The following is a 16,905-nucleotide window of genomic DNA, read 5'->3' as shown; positions in this document are numbered from 1 at the left end:
GCCTCCTGGGGAGGCTGGGCAGCCGGCCAGTTCAGGCGTAAGACGATCCCGGTAAACACCGGAGGGAGGCCAGGAGGGCGCTGCTGGCCCTTGGCGCTGCATCTGCTGGGCCCGCCTCTGCCCTCCTCTGCCAAGTGAACTTTCCCCCGCATTTGGTTCGGCTGGCTTCCCTCCCCTGCCCGGCCCCTCCCCTGGCCCGGGAGGCAAATAAAAGGACCGGGTGGGCGCTGGGCTCCAGAGGCGGAGGAAGGCAGGCAGGCGAGCGGGGATGTTGTTGTGAGAAGAAGGTGGGAAGTGCAAGACAGAGCAAAGGAGGCCAGCTGGGCCCCGGCATCTTGGGGGGCCGAGAGAGAGGGGCCAGCTTGCCCCAGGGAGGCCGGCCGGCCTGCCTGCCTGCCTCTCCACGCTGCTGCTCCCTTGCTGCCTGCCTGGCCCCGGGTCCTGTGAGTTTCTGCAGCCCCTCCAAGACACCCAGGCGAGCCGGCGCAGTGTCCTGCTGGGTAGGCCCTTGGGGCCAGGCAATGGAGGCCTCTGGCAGCCACTCGGCTGCCGCCGCCGCCTCGGTCTCCCCGCCGGTGGACTTTGTGCTGGGGGCCGCGGCCTGCTGCCTGGCCTGTGTGTTCACCAACCCACTGGAGGTGGTCAAGACCCGTCTGCAGCTGCAAGGGGAGCTGTGCCCGCGGGGCACCTACCCTCGCCACTACCGGGGGGTGCTGCAGGCCATGGTGGCGGTGGGGCAGGCCGACGGGCTGCGGGGGCTGCAGAAGGGACTCACGGCTGGACTGCTGTACCAGGGCCTGATGAACGGGGTGCGCTTCTGGTTCTATTCCCACGCGGAGGACGTCGGCTTGACCCAGCAGCCGGGGGGCACGGTCGTGGCGGGGGCCGGGGCTGGGGCCCTGGGAGCCTTCGTGGCCAGCCCGGCCTACCTGGTGAGTCTCCCGGGAACGCATCCCTCGGTGTCGGCCCAGCGCTGGGTGGGCAGCGGGAGCTTTGGAGGGAGACCCTCTCGGTCATCCAGAGGTTGGGGGGTTGTTCCCCTGCTGCAAAAGAGGGACAGAGGCAAAGGGCTCTGCTCACCCCAGAGAGCCCCCTCGGTGGTCCTGGTGCTCGGCCGTTCTGTCCTTGGGGGCCTCCTGCCGATCCTCCCTTGAAGCGCGGCAAGACCCGTTTTTCTGGTGCCGGGGGGGGGGGATTTGCCCGCGTCCTCTCCATGGCTTGCAGTGGGATTTCAGCCACAGCCTCCAGGATCCCGCGCACGCTGGTCTCCCTTTGCCCAGAGCAGCCTTCCCTCTGGGAGGGGGCAGGTCAGCTGTCCTCCCTCCCCCATGGTTGCTTGCCAGCTCTTGTCCTGAACACCACCGGAGGCCTGGCGCTTGGTGTGGGTGCAAAAGCAGGCTTCCTCCAATCGGGCAACGAAGCTTGCTGGGGGCGGGGGCAAGAAAATGTGGGGCTCCCGTCTTGGGCCCTCAGCTTGTTTGGCAGGACCCCAGTGGGTTGTGCAAATGGAGGCTGAATCCGACGGATGGGTCAAGTTCATCGTACGCAGCTTTTTTGGCACCTTAAACGGCTGTTTTGGCCCTGTCCGTTCTCTCCTCAAGGGGTGAGGAACCACTTGGGACGAAGATGCCGCCCCACCTCTGACCTGGCCCCTCCCGTTTGGGTTCTTGCAGGTCAAGACGCATCTCCAAGCCCAGACGGTGGCAGCCTTTGCCGTGGGCCACCAGCATAACCACCAGGTGGGTCGGTGGGCGTGGGGCATAGTCACGGGCCAACGCTTGTAACTCCACAGGCTTTTTCAAGGCAAGTGCCGTTGGGAGGCGGTCTGCCTCTGCCTGCCCCCCACCCCCCCAGTCAAAGACAAGCCAGGGCAGACCCTGCCGAGCACCTGAGAGATCAGGCTGGGCCAGGCCGCCCCAGTCAGGCCCACATCTGCACAGCCCCCGGCAGAGGGGCAAGGTGGAGGAGGAGCCACGCCGGGCATGCCGAGGCCCAGGAGGGCAGGCAGCCGCAGGAGTGGGACCCAACTGGTTGCAGAGTTGGGGGGGGGCAGCGAGGCTAGATGGCATCCTGGGCTGGGGGGCCACTGAGGGGGAGGTCAGCCGTGGGTCCCTTCAAATGAGCACAGGGGCTCGGGTGGGTGGGGGCGTGGAAGATGCTGGAGAGTCTCTCCTTTCTGCCCCCCCCCCGGTCAGGCCTGCCTGTGCTCTCTCACTGTTTTCGGGGGGAGGGGGGAGGGCGCTTCCAGCCGTGGGTCCTTCTTTCTGTTGGGAACGCCCTGCGGGACTTGCCAGGCCCTGACTGGGGCCACTCTCCCTCACCCCACCCTACCCCGGCCGGCCCTCTTTGCCCGTCCGCTGTCCGCTCCCGCCCGGCGACACACGCTCTGTTTTGCAACACTTGGTTGAGTTGCTGAATGGGGGGAGCGACGCTGTTGGTGACGTCGGCTGTTTGTGCCGGTCTTTCCACTGACCTCAGCAGGTTTGTCTGAAACATGCCCGGAGCCCCTCCTCCCCCCCCCCCCTGCTCCCTGGAGTTGGTTCACCTCCCAGCAGGGAGGGGAAGCCCAAGGGCAGCCCCCCCCCCGGTGCGTGCCCTTTGCCCACTCACACAGCTCCCCAGGGGCAAGGATCGCTCCCCTCCTGGGGCAAGACTGGTCTGCTGTTGAGTTCATCTACCATGCATGGGTGCCACCCACATCCTTTGCCCGCCCGCTGGGCATGCGCTGTTCAGATGGGGACAGAAACTCCTTTGCTTTGGAAGCATTTGTATTTGCAGGTGAGGGACGGAAACGTTTTCAGTGAAAATACAAATGTGCGGGCATCCTTGTGGCAGCTGAAGGAGCCAAAGAGCTCTGGTTCACATTTGGGGCCTGGCAAAGGAGCCCCCCCCCCGAACCCCTACACTCTTTGGGTCCCTCAGAATCAGGGAGCAATCAGCTGCCGTTTCACACGAGGTCGGCCTGTCCACTTGGGGGGCTGGGTTCCTTTCACAGCCAGTCACGAGGCTGTGTTTGCCCCCCATGCTGACTTTAATGCAGATTCAGGAGGGTTCCTCAGTTGGTGGAAACCGCCACAAGAGCCTTTCCCCATGGAACGCCGGCTCTCTTCCCTGCCTTCGGTCACTAAGCCCTGTGTGTCCCCCCCCCTCCTCCACAGAGCGTCTCCGGGGCCTTTGAGACCATCTACAAGAAGCAAGGGCTGCTGGGATTGTGGCGGGGGGTGAATGGCGCCGTGCCTCGTGTCATGGTGGGCTCTGCGGTGCAGCTGGCCACCTTTGCCTCTGCCAAGGAGTGGGTCAGGAAGCACCAGGTAAGGAGCCCCGGCAGGGGGGTGGGGAAAGGGTTTGGTTGCGGCTCGCTGGCATCTATGGGAAGGGGGAGAGTCTCAGTGGGGGACGCGAGCACAGGATTCATCCCTCACAAGGAAGGTAATTGAAATTTGCCTGCTCCCCCCCCCAAAACGGAGGAAAACAGAAAACGTGCTGCCCCTTCCTGCTTCCCCCCCCCCCAGTCTTTCTGCCCCTCTTTGTTCTGAAGTCATCAACAGGCAGAAGGAGCTTGGGGAGGGGGGCCCTTGGCACTCAGCGCCCCACCTTTCTGCCCCCAGTGGTTCCCAGAGGGCAGCTGGATGGTGGCCCTCAGCAGCGGCATGATCAGCAGCGTGGCCGTGGCCGTGGCCATGACCCCCTTTGATGTGGTGAGCACCAGACTGTACAACCAGCCAGTGGATGAGATGGGCAAGGTACGGCTCTGGCACTGGGGCTGTGTCTCATAAGGGGGGGGCACAAGCAAAGCAAGGGGAGGTCTGGCCGCCGCAACTCAGGAGAACCACCACCTTCAGAGGCGGTCTATCTCAATAGACTATGCACTGGGGCCAACTGACAGCAGTCACCGTCAAGTGCTGCTGGGAAGCATCTGTTGGACCTCTGGAGAACGGGGGCAGCCCTGGGTGACGCCCCCGAGAGCTCCTCTACCCCCCCCCCCCGGGAGTTGGGTCCCTGGGCCTTGCCTGCCTGGTAGGACAAGCTGTTCCGCCGTCTGCCGGGCAGTGCGTGAAGACCGCGTGGGCGGAGGGGTGGCACGGGGTGGCACTTTCTGAAAGCTTGTCTCTGGCAGCTGGGAAGGCTTTTGGCATGCGCCCACCACCACCACCTCCCCGGTGTAGGAGCGTTTTTGGAGCACTGAGTGCTGCTGCCTCAAGAGAGTCAGGGATTAAAAAGAGAACGGGGGGCACTTGGGAGCAGTCTCCTTTCCCAGTATTTTCTTGCAGTCCTGGGGGATGGGGGGAGACGACCATGGGCTGGATGGCCCAGCTGTTCCCAAATAGTAGGGGCTACCTTGTGCCCCTGCCTCCTCATCGCATTCTTTCTCCCCCTTCCCCCCCCCCAGGGCAAACACTACCGGGGGTTCCTGGACTGCTTCGTGCAGATCGTGGGGAAGGAGAGCTTCCTGGCCCTCTACAAAGGCCTGGGCCCAGCTTACCTGCGCCTGGGGCCCCACACCACCCTGAGCCTCCTCTTCTGGGATGAGCTGAGGCAGTTCACCCGACAGCACCAGGGAACCTGAAGGGATGCCACTGGAGGATTTGGCGCTTGCTCTCCCTCGCAGGGGGTAGCAGAACAGGGGCAGCCAGTGGAAGCGTGCTTCTTGCCCCCATCTCCCGTCTCCCTGTGGGGCCGCTCTCCCTCGCCTGGACACTGGGTCAGAGGGCAGGCCTGCACCAGCCCCCCTCTTTGGGCCCTCTGGGGGCAAGTGAGGTGGAGACATCCTGGGCGGTGCTGGCGAGAGCGGGAACTGTGCCTTCCATTCTTGGCTGGCTGGTGGGGCTCCAGGCTGCTCCCCGGAAAAGTCTGTGCGGCCAGATGAAGCCTGGTTGAGGGGCACGCCCCTCCCTTGAAGTGTGAGTAAGCGGGGAGAGCGGGCCGGCACTGGACTGGGATCTCTAAGGGGCAGCGTGAACCCGGGATCTGGGGCTGCCTTGGGACCGCACCCATTCTGCATTCATATTTCAACTCTTGGACTGGAAATCTGCATTGCAAGAGGCCCAAGTGTGGCAGCAGAACTGCTGCCTGGCTCAAGGAGGTCAAAGTCCAACCGGGAGTGCCAAGAGAGACGGACGGCCAGAGCAAAGTTTGCTCCACAGCTGTTGTCACTGGAGCCAGGCCTGGCGTGGGGCTCCCTGTCACCAAATAAAGATTTTTCTACGTTGTCGTATTTATAGGCTGCCCCTCCTGTGTCAGGGCTCACTTTCCTCTGCCCGGGGAGGGGCTGAACCGGGCCACGCTTTGAAACAAGTCAGGCCCTGTTTTCTTCTGCCTGTCTGCAAGCCCTCGCAGGAGGAGGGTGGTGAAAGGTGCAAGCTATGAGGCAGAAGACCCTGCCTCATAAACCCAGCCCATGAGCCCCCCCCCCCCAGGAATGCACCCTCCTTGGTGGGCAGAAGCCCTCGGCCAGTACAATGCAGCTTCAAGGGGCACAGCCCTGCCCTGCCCTCCTCAGAGTGCCCGCTGAAAAGAGGCAAAGGCCCAGGGGAAGCCACCCAAACTGGCAGGCAGGCAGGGGCCTCCCAAAGAGGGTGGGATGAGTGCCCCCTGCTGCCATCTAGTGGGCACTGGTAAGATACAGTCTATATTGACTCCAGAATGGAGGGGGGATTTATGGGTGTTGAAACAAACACCATCAAAAGAGACTCAGCACAGCCTCCGTACTTCTGTGCTGCCTGAGAAGGCGGCCCCCAAGGCCCGGCTTGCCTGCCTAATGCAGCTGAGACACAGCGAACAGGCCAGCTCCAATCCCAGCGCTCCGTAAGGTAAAGAGGCGCATCAGCACTGTGCATAACAGAGGAGTGGAATCTAGGAGGCACCCACGCGGCAGCGTCCCGTTTCACCTCCCCTGCAAGTGGATAACCAGCAGCTGAAGACATCTGTGGAGGGAGGGTGGAAGTCTGCCCCCCCCTTCGCGGCCCTCTTGGGGCAGGCTCCTAGAAGCCACAAGAAACAGCCTGGCAGAGCAGGCCGAAGTCAAGCTGGCTTGGCTCACTGGCTCAACACCAGCCATTCCCAGATGTCCTTTTTACTTACAAACCTACTGCATAGGGAAAGACCAGAGAACTACTGCATAGATCCTGAGATGACCACTTGATAAAGGCAGTCCTAATTCCCTGGGCCCTCCCGCTGCCTCCCGCAGCCATACAAATCAGGAACACATCATCCTGAGCGTAGCACAAGCATGGACATTAGAGGAGGGGTTTTGGATGAAGACCATGAGAGCAGCATTCCTCCAAACCCCATTTTGTGGCAGCGCTTTGAGTTGGGGGGGTCGGGAGGGGGTCACCGGCACAGAGCATCGTCTCGGGATCGTTCAGTTGCTTCCACAATTATGGAGCAACAGTTCTCTCCTAGAGAGGAAGGAGCTTATAACTGATAGGAAGAATCCGGATCAAACAAACCAGAGGCTCTTTGCGAATGGACCAGCACCCGCATACCAAGACCACAGCTGGGTCAGTTGTCTTTTCCAAACCTGAGAACTCTTCACGAGCATTAAGAGACCATTAATGAGTAATGACTGGGAGCTGGCACAGGGGGACACCTTTACCTTTTTAATGAGCTTTGAACATCATCTACAGAGGCCAACCAATCACAGAAATAGTACTGACATCCATTGGTTCTTGTAGGTTATCCGGGCTGCGTGACCGTGGTCTTGGTATTTTCTTTCCTGACATTTCTCCAGCAGCTGTGGCTGGCGTCTTCAGAGGCACTGAGAGACACTGTCCTTCACTGTTCCTCCTCTGAAGATGCCGGCCACAGCTGCTGGAGAAACGTCAGGAAAGAAAATACCAAGACCACGGTCACACAGCCCGGATAACCTACAAGAACCAATGAACTCTGACCGTGAAAGCCTTCGACAATATTTAGTACTGACATCCTTCCTAAAACAACCGGGCAGAGCAAAGACCCCTTGGATGAAGGAAGGGGCCACAGGCATCCAGTCACAAGCAAAACTAACACTCCGCTTGGGGTTGGATACTTTTCGAATCCTTATCCATAGATATAGTTTAAAATTGGTGCTTGCTCCAGAGAGGATCACATTTGGCCCAGGCAGTCCAAGGGAGGGTGTGAGAACCGGGGGGGGGGGGAGTGCGCCAGGGAGAGTCCTTGGTGGGTGTCCTTGAGTGGCAAGGCTTGGGGTAAGGGCACAACCCATGGCATGCCTTTCCTCAGGAGCAGTCCAAGGACACAGAGCAGGGCCTGAGCGTCAGAGTTCCCTCGAAGGCTGCTCCAGGCCGGGTGTTGCCCGACCAAAAGGGCGAGCAGAGCTTTGGGACAGGAGAAGGGGGCAGGCCAAGGGGTCCCGGCCTGCTTTGTAGGTTCAAGCGCAGCTGGATTCAAGGGAGTCTCCAAGCCAGAGGCCATCAAACAGGACCCGTGGGCGACCTAGCAAGGGCTCCCGGGCAGGGCAGCTCAGCAGAGCCTCCAGAAGCAGAGGCAGTCTACCCCTGGGTCCCGCCTGGTCGGGGGCGGGCCACAGGGCAGGCCCGCTCAGCTTCGGAGGGGGGGGCGGGCGCCGCTGGGCCGGCCCCGCTGCCCTTTGGACCCTCCGGGCGTCGGGGCGCCATGATGCCTGCGGCTGGCCTGCTGTCGTGGCTGGGCGCCTGGCTGCCCGCCTGGCCCGGCCTGGCGTGGGGGGGCAGCCTGCTGGACGCCTGCTTGCAAGGTGAGGCGGGCCGGCGGGCGGGCGGGCGGGGGGCGAGGCGGGCGGGCGCCCCCCTGCCCGCCCGCCGGTTGGTGACGCTGGTGCCCCCTTGCAGGGCTGGTGGGCTCGTGCGCCGTGGCGGTGCTGAGCAGCCTGCTGCGACTCCACCTCTACCTGCAGTGCTTGACGTGAGTCTCCGCCTGGCTCGGGGGTGGGGGTGGGGGTCCCTCTCTCCCTCCCTGCCCCGCGGACGCTGACCTTTCCCCGCTCCTCTCTCCGCAGCGACCCGGCGCGGCAGGCGGCGGCGGCGGCGGCGGCGGTGCGCGGGCAGTGGGCGCTGCTGGACCCGGTGCACGTGGGCGTGGTGGGCGCGCTCTTGGCGGCGGTGGGCTCCCGCGTGGCCGCCCTGGTGGTGCTGGAGTTCTCCCTGCGCGCCGTCGCCACCCTCCTCGCCCTCCCCAAGGTGGGCCTCTGCGCGGCTGGGCTGGGCTGGGCTGGGCTGGCGAAGGGGTCGGGCCGCGCAGCCCTGGCCTGAGCGGGCCCCTCCCCCGCGGCCGGCCCCCAGCCAGGGAGGAGGAGGAGGAGGAGGCCGCAGCCCCTCCGGGGTCTTGGCACACCCAGGGGCCCTCCCCAGCAGAGAGAGCAGCGCCCAGCCCGGGACGCACGGAGCTGCTTTCTACTGAATCAGACCCCCCCCCCTTCTCCATCCAAGTCAGCCTTGTCTCCTCAGACCGGCAGCGGCCGTCCGGGGTCTCGGGCAGGGGTCTTTCCCATCACCTACCTGCCTGGTCCCTTTCGCTGGAGATGCCGCCGGGGATTGAACCTGGGACCTTCTGCATGCCGAGCAGAGGCTCGAGCACTGAGCCACGGCCCCTGCCCTTTCTTTCCTGGCTGTGGTTCCTGCTCCCCACTCCGAGGCTTGCAGGGGAGGTGCCCCCCGCATTGCAAGAGAGTCGGTGCCCCTGAGCATGGCGATGGGTGGGGGTGGGGTGCATGCCCTGTGTCCCAAGGCCAGGCGGTGTGAGCTCAGCCCCCCTCCCTCTCTGGCTCCGCAGGGGGCGCACAGCAGCCAGCTCTTCTTGCTCTGCCAGTACTCGCTGGGGTGCGGGGTCTCATGCAGCCTCAGCTATCTCCAGGAGGGGGCGCCCCGCCGGACGTGGAACCTGCTGCTCAGCGCGGGCCTGGCCGGCCTCCTGACCAGCTACGTGTGGCGCTTGACACACCACGTTTTCACCATGTACGAGCTGCACTGCAAAGAGCGCTACTGCGGGGTGTGCCTCTTCTTGCTCACCAACTGGCACGGCATCCCCCGGTTGCTGTGCAATGCCCTCAAGGTCACCTTCCTGGTGGCTGACCTGACAGCCGTGGCGTTGATCAACCGTGACTTCCTCACCACCTCGGAGGCCATCCGCTTCTGGACTCCGCTCACCATCTGCTACACGCTCCTGGTCATCTACATGCAAGGTGAGGCCTCCCTCTTCTTCCTGGCCCTGTACCTGCCCCTCTTCTGCCCCTTCTAGTCAAAGCTGCTGGCCTCCTAGAAACTGCGCTGTTAGTTCAATTGCTGATGTTCATCATTCTGAGAAGTTGAAATGTTTGTGAACATTCCATGACCTCACAGCAGTTCTCCAAATGGCTGGTCAGCACATGTGCATCTTATAAATAGCGACTGTCTGCGTGTTTGGTTTGGGATGGAGAAAGGTTAGAACCTCAGTAAAGCGTATCTTCAAGGACAGGACTGTTCTGATCTTTTTTCCCATGGGAAACTGCCCGTGTGGCACCGAGAGGGGCCCCGAGGAAAAGACCCGCGTTTCTTAGCAAATGCCCGCTGGGGCTTACTTTGCTGCTGCAGGGGAGTCCTGTGGCGCTTTCCGGACAGAACGACATTTATTCCCGCCTGAGCTGTGGTGAACTGGGGGCCCCTTCCCCTCAGGTGCACGAGCGGCCCTTTGGTGCCCCCGACAAAGGGAGCCCCTTGTCCACAGCCCCTCGTGTGGGAAGAGGAGGCTGCTCCGTCTGGAAGGGGCCCCTCGGCGGCACTGGCCTAAGAGGGCTCTCTCCTTTTCTTTGGCCGGACGGCAGAAGAGCAGCGGCAGAACCCCAGCCAGCAGATGGTCTACCAGACGGTCTTTGTGCGAATGGGTGGCCTCTTGATCCTGCTGATGACCGTGGGCAGGTGGACGGACATCCTAAATGTCTTCATCTCGCTGATGGGAGAGATCTGGTGCCTGCTGCGGGCAGGCGCCACACTGGAGATCTGCAGGAGGCAGGTGAGGAAGAGGGCGGGACTGGGGAGGAGGGGTCCTGGGGGAGTGGTCCGAGGGAGGCCCTTTTGGTGAAGGGAAACCCCCACGGCCGCTCAGGCCAACTACTGCACACCCCAATAACACAGGGGTTGCTGTGCGGGACCGTGCCGGTAGTCTGCCGGTCTGCCTCTGCTGGGCCAGCCAGGGGCCCCTGCAAAGGTCTGACGTGCTGTGATGACCAAGGGGGGGGAGGGGGGAAAGGACCCCAGGGGCGGTGGCAGCCCTGGGACAAGGCTGCCTGCTCCTGCCCTGGGCCGTACTGACCATCCTCATGGGTGGAGGCTCGCCATTAGCCGTCTGTTGTGCCGCTGCTGCCACTGGCATGGGTGGAGGAGACGGGCAGATCGCTGGCCCTCTGGCCCCGGCCTAGAAGCCCTGGGAGGATGCTGTTCAGCAGGTTCCTGGTGGCTGGCAGCCCAGGGGGGGGCTTTCCCCAGAAGCCAGAGGACCAGGTGGCAGTGTTCCCAGCAGTCAGTGGGGCTTCTCAAGGTGGAGGTTCCATGCCTGGCCCGAGCGAACTTTCCTCGCCACTCCCACAAGGCAGCTGCAAGCACAGCGGAGGGGCCTGCGTCTTGGGTGTGGAAACTGCGGTGCTGACGGCCGCCGCTCTGTCCAGAATCTAATACTGCTTGAGGGGATTTCAGGATTTTTCTCAGCGGTCCTCCCATTTGGCTTCTCCTTCCCGGGGGCCCAGAAATCAGCATGAAGACCACCTCTCAAAGCTCTCAGCAGCAGCAGCAGCTGTGTCCTGAAGAAGAGAAGCAAGACAGGCTGGTCCGGTGACGGTCAGCGAATGGCCAGCCCCGGTTTTCCAGGCCTCTGAAGCAACCCGTTCCGCTCTCGGCTGCAGGCCGGGTGCCTCCTTGAGGCTGGACTCTGGCGCTTCTTCCCATGCCCCATCCTGCCCTGCAGCTCCCTCCGCCTTCGCGTTAGCATGACGGCAGTGGCTCTCCTTGGGTCCTGCCTACTCCAAGGGCAAGCTCCGTCTTCTGTGACTCTTTGTGTGGATGCCCGTGCCCATGGGGGGGGGCCTGCTTTGGTGGCCGTGGGTGCCCTGCCCTCTGGATACTTTGGTCAGCTGGCTCTTGCGTGCTGGAGCTGTGAGCTGGTTCCTGGGCAGGCCGTTTCCCAAAGACCCTGAGCCCTCTCTGCATGCCTCCGAAGGACTAACGCCGGCCCCCCTCTGGGACACGCACAGCCCTCCTGTGTCTACAGCCATAGCCTGAGCGCTGCAGCTTTCGATCCCGTCCCTCTACCTTGTCCTGTACCTTTTTGGTCAGTAACTGTGGGAACAAATAAAATCTGGAAGTGCTGGAGTGGGGTGCCTTGCCTGCCTCTGCCTGGATTCTTTGGATTGTGAGAACAGGATCTCCATCTCAGGGTGCCTTGTAGGGGGCACGCCTGTTGAGGGGCTGAGAGGGGGGGCTCACCTGGCTGGCTTCACCTTGGCAGAGCTCCGCCTCCCGCTCTGAGCAGCCACAGTCCAAAGAGACCCAACTGCCGCGTGGAGCCACGGAACCCACATTGCCTGGACACCGTGGGGTGGGTGGGGGTGGAGAGCGTTGATCTTTACCATCCACAACGATGGGGCTGCAGCATCTGGGGCGGGGGCAACTGGAACAGGAGGAGCTGCAGCAAGGAAGGCATTCCCCTCCCCCCCCCCCCCCGAGCACTGGGCGAGCCAAGACCTGCCAGCCGCCTGATGCATTCTGGACCTCAACGGCTGGGGGGTGGAAAGATTTGCCAAGCCAAAGATGTGGCTGGCACAGGTGTGTGTGTGTGTGTGTGTGTCTTTCCTCGGCCTAGCACAGAAGCTCACCCAGAGGCCTGGCCCACCTGCCTGTCCTCCTCAGGAGTAAGACAGACTGTTTCCAGGCAGGAGTGCTGGATGCTGTGCTGCTGGGGGGGGGGGCAGGTAAGACCCCCCTCCTTCACTTCTTGTGGGTCCAGCTGGCAACTTCACACATCCCCAGAAGAGGGCAGGAGGCCTGCCCATCTCAACTTGCACCAAGGGAACTGGGCCCAGCTGTCCCTTCCAAAGGGTCTTGGCTGGCTGCCTGCCTGCCTGCGTGTGTGGGGGGTGGGGTGGGGTGGGGAAGCACCTTTGCGACTGCCCTAAAGGCCAGTGTGGGACATCCGCCTGCAGCCCCGCTGGGTGGGGTGTGGCCATGGGGCCGGGGTCCCTGCTGCTGAACCCCCTCGGGGGCGGACCGCCCCCCTTCTGCCACCTCCGCCCCGGGGCCTGGCTGGGCGGAGGGGGGCCTGGGCGCCTGAGCCCTTCCCCTGGCCAGAGGCCGGTCCCGGCCCCGGCCCCGCCGGGTGCCCGAGGCGCGCCTCGCCTTTTATGGAGAGGGCCGGTCCGGGCGGCCCCGGCCGGGAGAGAGGGCCCTCCACCGCCCGCCCGCCCGCCCGCTGCCGGCGCGGCGCGCCTTTTGTGCGGGCGGGCGTGCGGACGGGGCGAAGGGGCAGCTGGGCTCGCTGGCAAAAGCGCCGCGCCCCAGCCGCTCGCTCGGTGGCCACGTGCCGCCGGCGGCCCCTCTCCCGCCGCCTCCGCCGCCCTCCCCCCGGAAACTGGATCGGCGAGCGGGCGGGACACGCGGCCCGCCTCGCCTCGCCTCGCCCCTCCCCAGGCGGCGGCGGCGGCGAGCGGGGAGCGACCGCAAGCTGCGCGGGGGCGCGGGCTTGGCCGAAAGCCCGCGGCGGCGGCGGCTGCGGGTCGTGGCCGCGTGCAGCGAGGCTGCCCCAAGGCTGCCGGCCCCCTCCCGCCCGCCCGCCCTTCCCTGCTGCCTCCCCTTGTCCCCCTCGTTCCCTGTGCACACCTGGAGGGGGCGTCGGTGCGGGGGGGGCTCTCTCGGGGTCTCCTGGAGGCCGGATTCAGGCCTGCCTGCCTGCCTGCCGGCCTGCCTGGCCGCTCCCCCGGGGCAAAGATGCTGCCCGGGAAGGCGGAGAAGCGGCGCAGCTCGTCCCTCTTCATCCCCCTGGCGCCCCCCGGGAGGGCTCCCGTGGCTCCCGACAAGGTCCGAGCCCCGCAGAGCTGCAGCCCCCCTGGCCAATATCGTCCCATCGAGGCTCCGGAGGCTGCTGGTGCCCAGCCACCCCGAACTTGTGCCAGTGCCGCCAAGGGGGTGGAGGGGGGCTCCTGGGGAGTGCTTGGCATGACCAGGGCAGGTGAGTGGGGGCGGGGGAAATGACCGCCTACTGCCAGCCGGGAGGAAGCCCCTGCCCCAGGTTCTCCTCGCCAGCACAGCCCTTGGCCTTGGGCAGAAGGACAGAGAGGCGCTTTGGACTGGCCAGCAGGGCTCAACCCCTCCAGCTTAGTTCCAGGCCAAAGGCTCGGCCCGGGAACAAACCGACTGCTGGGAGGGAGGGAGGCAGGGAGGGAGGGTGTGCCCCTGGCTGGCGCTTGCCCCCACTGAGGCGCAGGGCTTCAGGGGGCATCTTGTGGCAGGACGGAGTCCCTGCACCTGCCATTGGAGACATTCAAAGCAAGCTCCTATCCCTTGGGACCAGCTGGCATTTTTGGTCTTGTTCTGTTGCAGGTGGCTCCACACCACCGCCTCCGTCCTTCCTGCCCAGCTGCCGGGGGCGCCCTGCCCCAGAGGGCGTCTGTCCTCCTCCTCCGCTGTCCTCTGACCCCTTCTTGGCTCCTGCTCTCCAGGAAGAGAGGGGGGCCTTGCGGCCCCCACCCCGACAGGTGACCTTTCCGTCTTGACAGGAAGTGGCACAAGGCCACACCAGGCCACACCACCTCTGCCCAGGCGGCCTGCTCTGCCTGGCAGCAGCTCTGCTGGGGCTCAGGCCAGGAAGACGATTTCCCCGCTCCTCCAGTCCTGGGAACGGTGCAAAGTGAGTGGGTGGGTGTTTGGTCACGGCGAAGGAGCCAGAAATCGTCCTTCATGTTTTCCCTTCAAAACGGGGGTTGTTTTTTTTGTAGGGGAGACTTGTCTGTCGCCCTGGATTTCTGTCTGCCTTTCAGACCTTTGTGCCTCCTGGCCAGCCCTTTTGCTGCCAGCCCTACATGCCTGGCACGACCCCAAGAGGCATTGTCTGCCTTGGGATCCTTAGCAGTATCGCAAAGCACGCTGGGGTGCGACTAGGTGACCCGTGAAGTCAGACCAGTAGTCCGGTGTTGCGTGCTCCCTCGGATGACTTCCCAGGGTCTTGGGCAGAAAAAGTTCTTCCCCAGTGCCACCTCCTTCAGATCTTTTTTTAAAACAGAGAAAATGAGGCGATGCCAGAGATTCAACTGTAGGGAAGCTGAGCTCTGGGGGCTGCCCCTTCTGTGCCCTGAAGACCGGCCACACTTAGCAGTAGAGCAGTTTTGTGTACCAGAGGCCCAAGAGTCAGTCCACATACCTTGAAGGACAGTCTCTCTGGCAGCGAAGCGGGAAGATCTCTGGCTCAGCGCGTGGAGTGGGGCTGCCATTCCAAACCCTGAGGTTAAGGGGCTGGTGGTCGAAGTCTCTCCAGAGACGCCTGATTCAGCAAGTCCCTCCAAGCGCTCCTGCTGCCCGGTTCAGCCTGCTTTGTGCCTTTCCTTTCTGCTTTCCAGATCTCTTCCATGTTTCCAGCAGAACTAAGGCAGATGCCGATTCTGTCTCCAAAGTTTGACTGGGCTAGTGAGACTGGCAAACCGGTGGAGAAGGCCATTTCTACAGGTGGGGCATTCAGCAGAACAGGCCCGTGTGTGTGTGTGGGGGGGTGTTCTGGTTTCCAAAGCCCGGGAATGAAGACTCCTCCAGCTCACAATCTGCTGCAATTCCTCCTTCTAGATATTTGTGCCTTTTGCCACAAAGCCCTCTGCTCCTGGGCTCCAGCTGTTCAGGCCATGAACAAGCAGTACCACGCAGAGTGCTTCAGGTGCCGAGTGTGCCACTCTGCCTTGGCAGGGCAGCAATACTTCCAAAGAGAGGGGCGGCCCTTGTGCACCGCCTGCTACCAGGTGAGCTCCCCTGTTGCCTCTGGCACTCCCTCCCCCCACGGCAGCTCAAGGTTTGGGTTCTGGGCAGCAGCTCTGCATAGGCCCCCTCCGGGCACAACTGCTGAAGCCTCATGCCTGTGCGCTTGGGCACCTTGATAGTGCTCAGGCCCTCCAACATCCCTTTGTCTCTTGGGGCTTCTCCCCACCCACAGAGCACCCTGGAGAAATGTGCCAAGTGCCAGGCTTCCATCTGGAGCCAGATCGTGCGGGCCTTGGGCAGCGGGTACCACCCGGAGTGCTTCGTCTGTGTGGAGTGCGGCCGGACCATTGGAGATGAGACGTTTGTGGTGGACGAAGAGGGTGGGGTGCACTGCCTCGGCGACTTTCACAGGTACAGGTGGAACAAACTGCTTTTTCAGACAACACTGGTACCGAGAGGGAAGCAGGCACAGAAACATTTTAAATGAATAGTTTAAAATATAATAAACGATCTCCCGACTACATGATGTCTCTCAGGGCACGTAGTGTAAAAAAAAAAGGCACAGTGAAACTCAGTATAACCCACTTAAAATGTGTTTTAAAATCTTTTTTCTTAGAAAAAAAAAGGAATAACTGAGAGAAATGGTAAAAACGATCACTATTGTGGATTCTTGAAGAGCCCCTAGGATTCAGCTTGAAATTTCTTTAGTCAGTGAAATTGCAACCCCTCCCCCCCCCCCCGGCCTGCTTTTCAGGAAGTTTGCTTGGGTGTGCAGTGCCTGTGAGAAGGCCATCACCCCCAGTGGAGGGAGGGACCGCTACCGGATCGAGTGCCTGGGCCGCTGCTTCCATGAGGATTGCTACCGGTGTCAGGTGAGTCTGGTGCCAGAGCCGGGAGGCCTTGAGATCCAGGGGTCATGGCAGGGGGGGGGGGAGCACAGCTGACCTGTACATTTTAAGATGTGAAATATCAACCACCTATTAGGCGTAAAACCAAAGTGGGGAATACCAGGCACGAGGCAGCACATGCCAGACTTCTTGTCTGGTATATTTATTTATGAATTTATTTATTTACTTAACAGTCTGCCTTTCTCACTTGGACTCAAGGCGGATTGCACAGACGTGAGTCAATACAGTTGACGGATGGGACATTTAATAAGCAGTGCAATAGCATTAGGGTTGTAGGACCAATCAGAAATCTAAAAACAGAACAGAAGCAAAGGGAACTGCTAAGACTCGGGAGGCCCGAGATGGTGCATGTGGAGCACTGCCTGCCTGCCAACTCTTTCCCCACCCGCATCACCGGCCCACCCTGCTCTCTGTTGCGGTCTGTTTTGGAGCCCAGCCAGGCCTGCATCTGGGCCGGCCACTTTCCTCCGCTGCCCACTGGTGATGGTCCAGAATGCAGTTAAGAGTGAGTGGGAAATGCAGGGGAATTTTTGGGCGCAATTTTTGAACGTATCGACACTTGCAAGGAGGTGAAGCTGTGCTTGAAGAACAGATGGAAGTGTATTTAAATTAGCCCCTGGGGGTCGCCACGGAGCCAACCCTCGCTCTCCTTTCTGCCGCAGAGCTGCCGGGTCCGGCTCTCCCCAGAATCTACGGAGGACGGCTGCTACCCTTTGAATGGGTGCCTGTTTTGCAAAGCCTGCCACGTCCAGCACAAAGAATCGTCTCGCTGAGCAAGCAAGGCGCAAGCAGCTTTCTGGTGGTGGGTGGACCCAACGAGCCAGCGTGGCGGGTTTCTACAGTCCGACTTCCTGCCTCATCTCTCTCGTTTTCTTCCATCTGAGTTTTTTTCTTTAGGGTTTAATTTGGGGGCACAGCATAATGCGCGGGGCGGCCACAAGATTTGCTGCTGGGCTCCGCAGGGCGGAATGAAAGGAACCCGCCCAGCCAATTAACCTCCCAGAAAACTTGCAGCAGGCTACGGCTTCAAGTCCACACCTGGAACACGGCCTGTCTGCCACGGGCTGTGAGGGGCTAGGCTGGTTTGAAGCACTGCG

General features: G+C 62.3%; 3 protein-coding genes across 3 annotated transcripts; all 3 read left to right on the top strand.

Annotated features, from left to right (window-relative positions):
* Nucleotides 1-268: 268 nt before the first annotated feature.
* On the top strand, nt 269-4,569 carry SLC25A34 (solute carrier family 25 member 34). Its single transcript, XM_056865464.1, has 6 exons — nt 269-276; nt 476-932; nt 1,674-1,739; nt 3,159-3,311; nt 3,609-3,743; nt 4,391-4,569. Exons 1-6 carry the CDS (start codon nt 269-271, stop codon nt 4,565-4,567), a joined length of 996 nt encoding a protein of 331 aa, XP_056721442.1. The 3' UTR covers nt 4,568-4,569.
* Nucleotides 4,570-7,614: 3,045 nt separating this feature from the next.
* TMEM82 (transmembrane protein 82) lies at nt 7,615-10,751 on the top strand. Its single transcript, XM_056865463.1, has 6 exons — nt 7,615-7,714; nt 7,809-7,881; nt 7,976-8,156; nt 8,749-9,157; nt 9,776-9,963; nt 10,644-10,751. Exons 1-6 carry the CDS (start codon nt 7,615-7,617, stop codon nt 10,749-10,751), a joined length of 1,059 nt encoding a protein of 352 aa, XP_056721441.1.
* Nucleotides 10,752-12,167: 1,416 nt separating this feature from the next.
* FBLIM1 (filamin binding LIM protein 1) lies at nt 12,168-16,581 on the top strand. Its single transcript, XM_056865462.1, has 8 exons — nt 12,168-12,578; nt 12,630-13,167; nt 13,539-13,693; nt 14,552-14,657; nt 14,772-14,941; nt 15,133-15,311; nt 15,655-15,772; nt 16,471-16,581. The coding sequence occupies exons 1-8, from the start codon at nt 12,168-12,170 to the stop codon at nt 16,579-16,581; spliced, it is 1,788 nt and encodes a 595-aa protein (XP_056721440.1).
* The last annotated feature ends 324 nt before the right edge of the window (nt 16,582-16,905 follow it).

The sequence above is a fragment of the Euleptes europaea genome, chromosome 19, assembly GCF_029931775.1.
Source record: "Euleptes europaea isolate rEulEur1 chromosome 19, rEulEur1.hap1, whole genome shotgun sequence".
Classification (NCBI taxonomy): domain Eukaryota; kingdom Metazoa; phylum Chordata; class Lepidosauria; order Squamata; family Sphaerodactylidae; genus Euleptes; species Euleptes europaea.
This window is presented reverse-complemented; position numbering and strand designations above follow the sequence as displayed.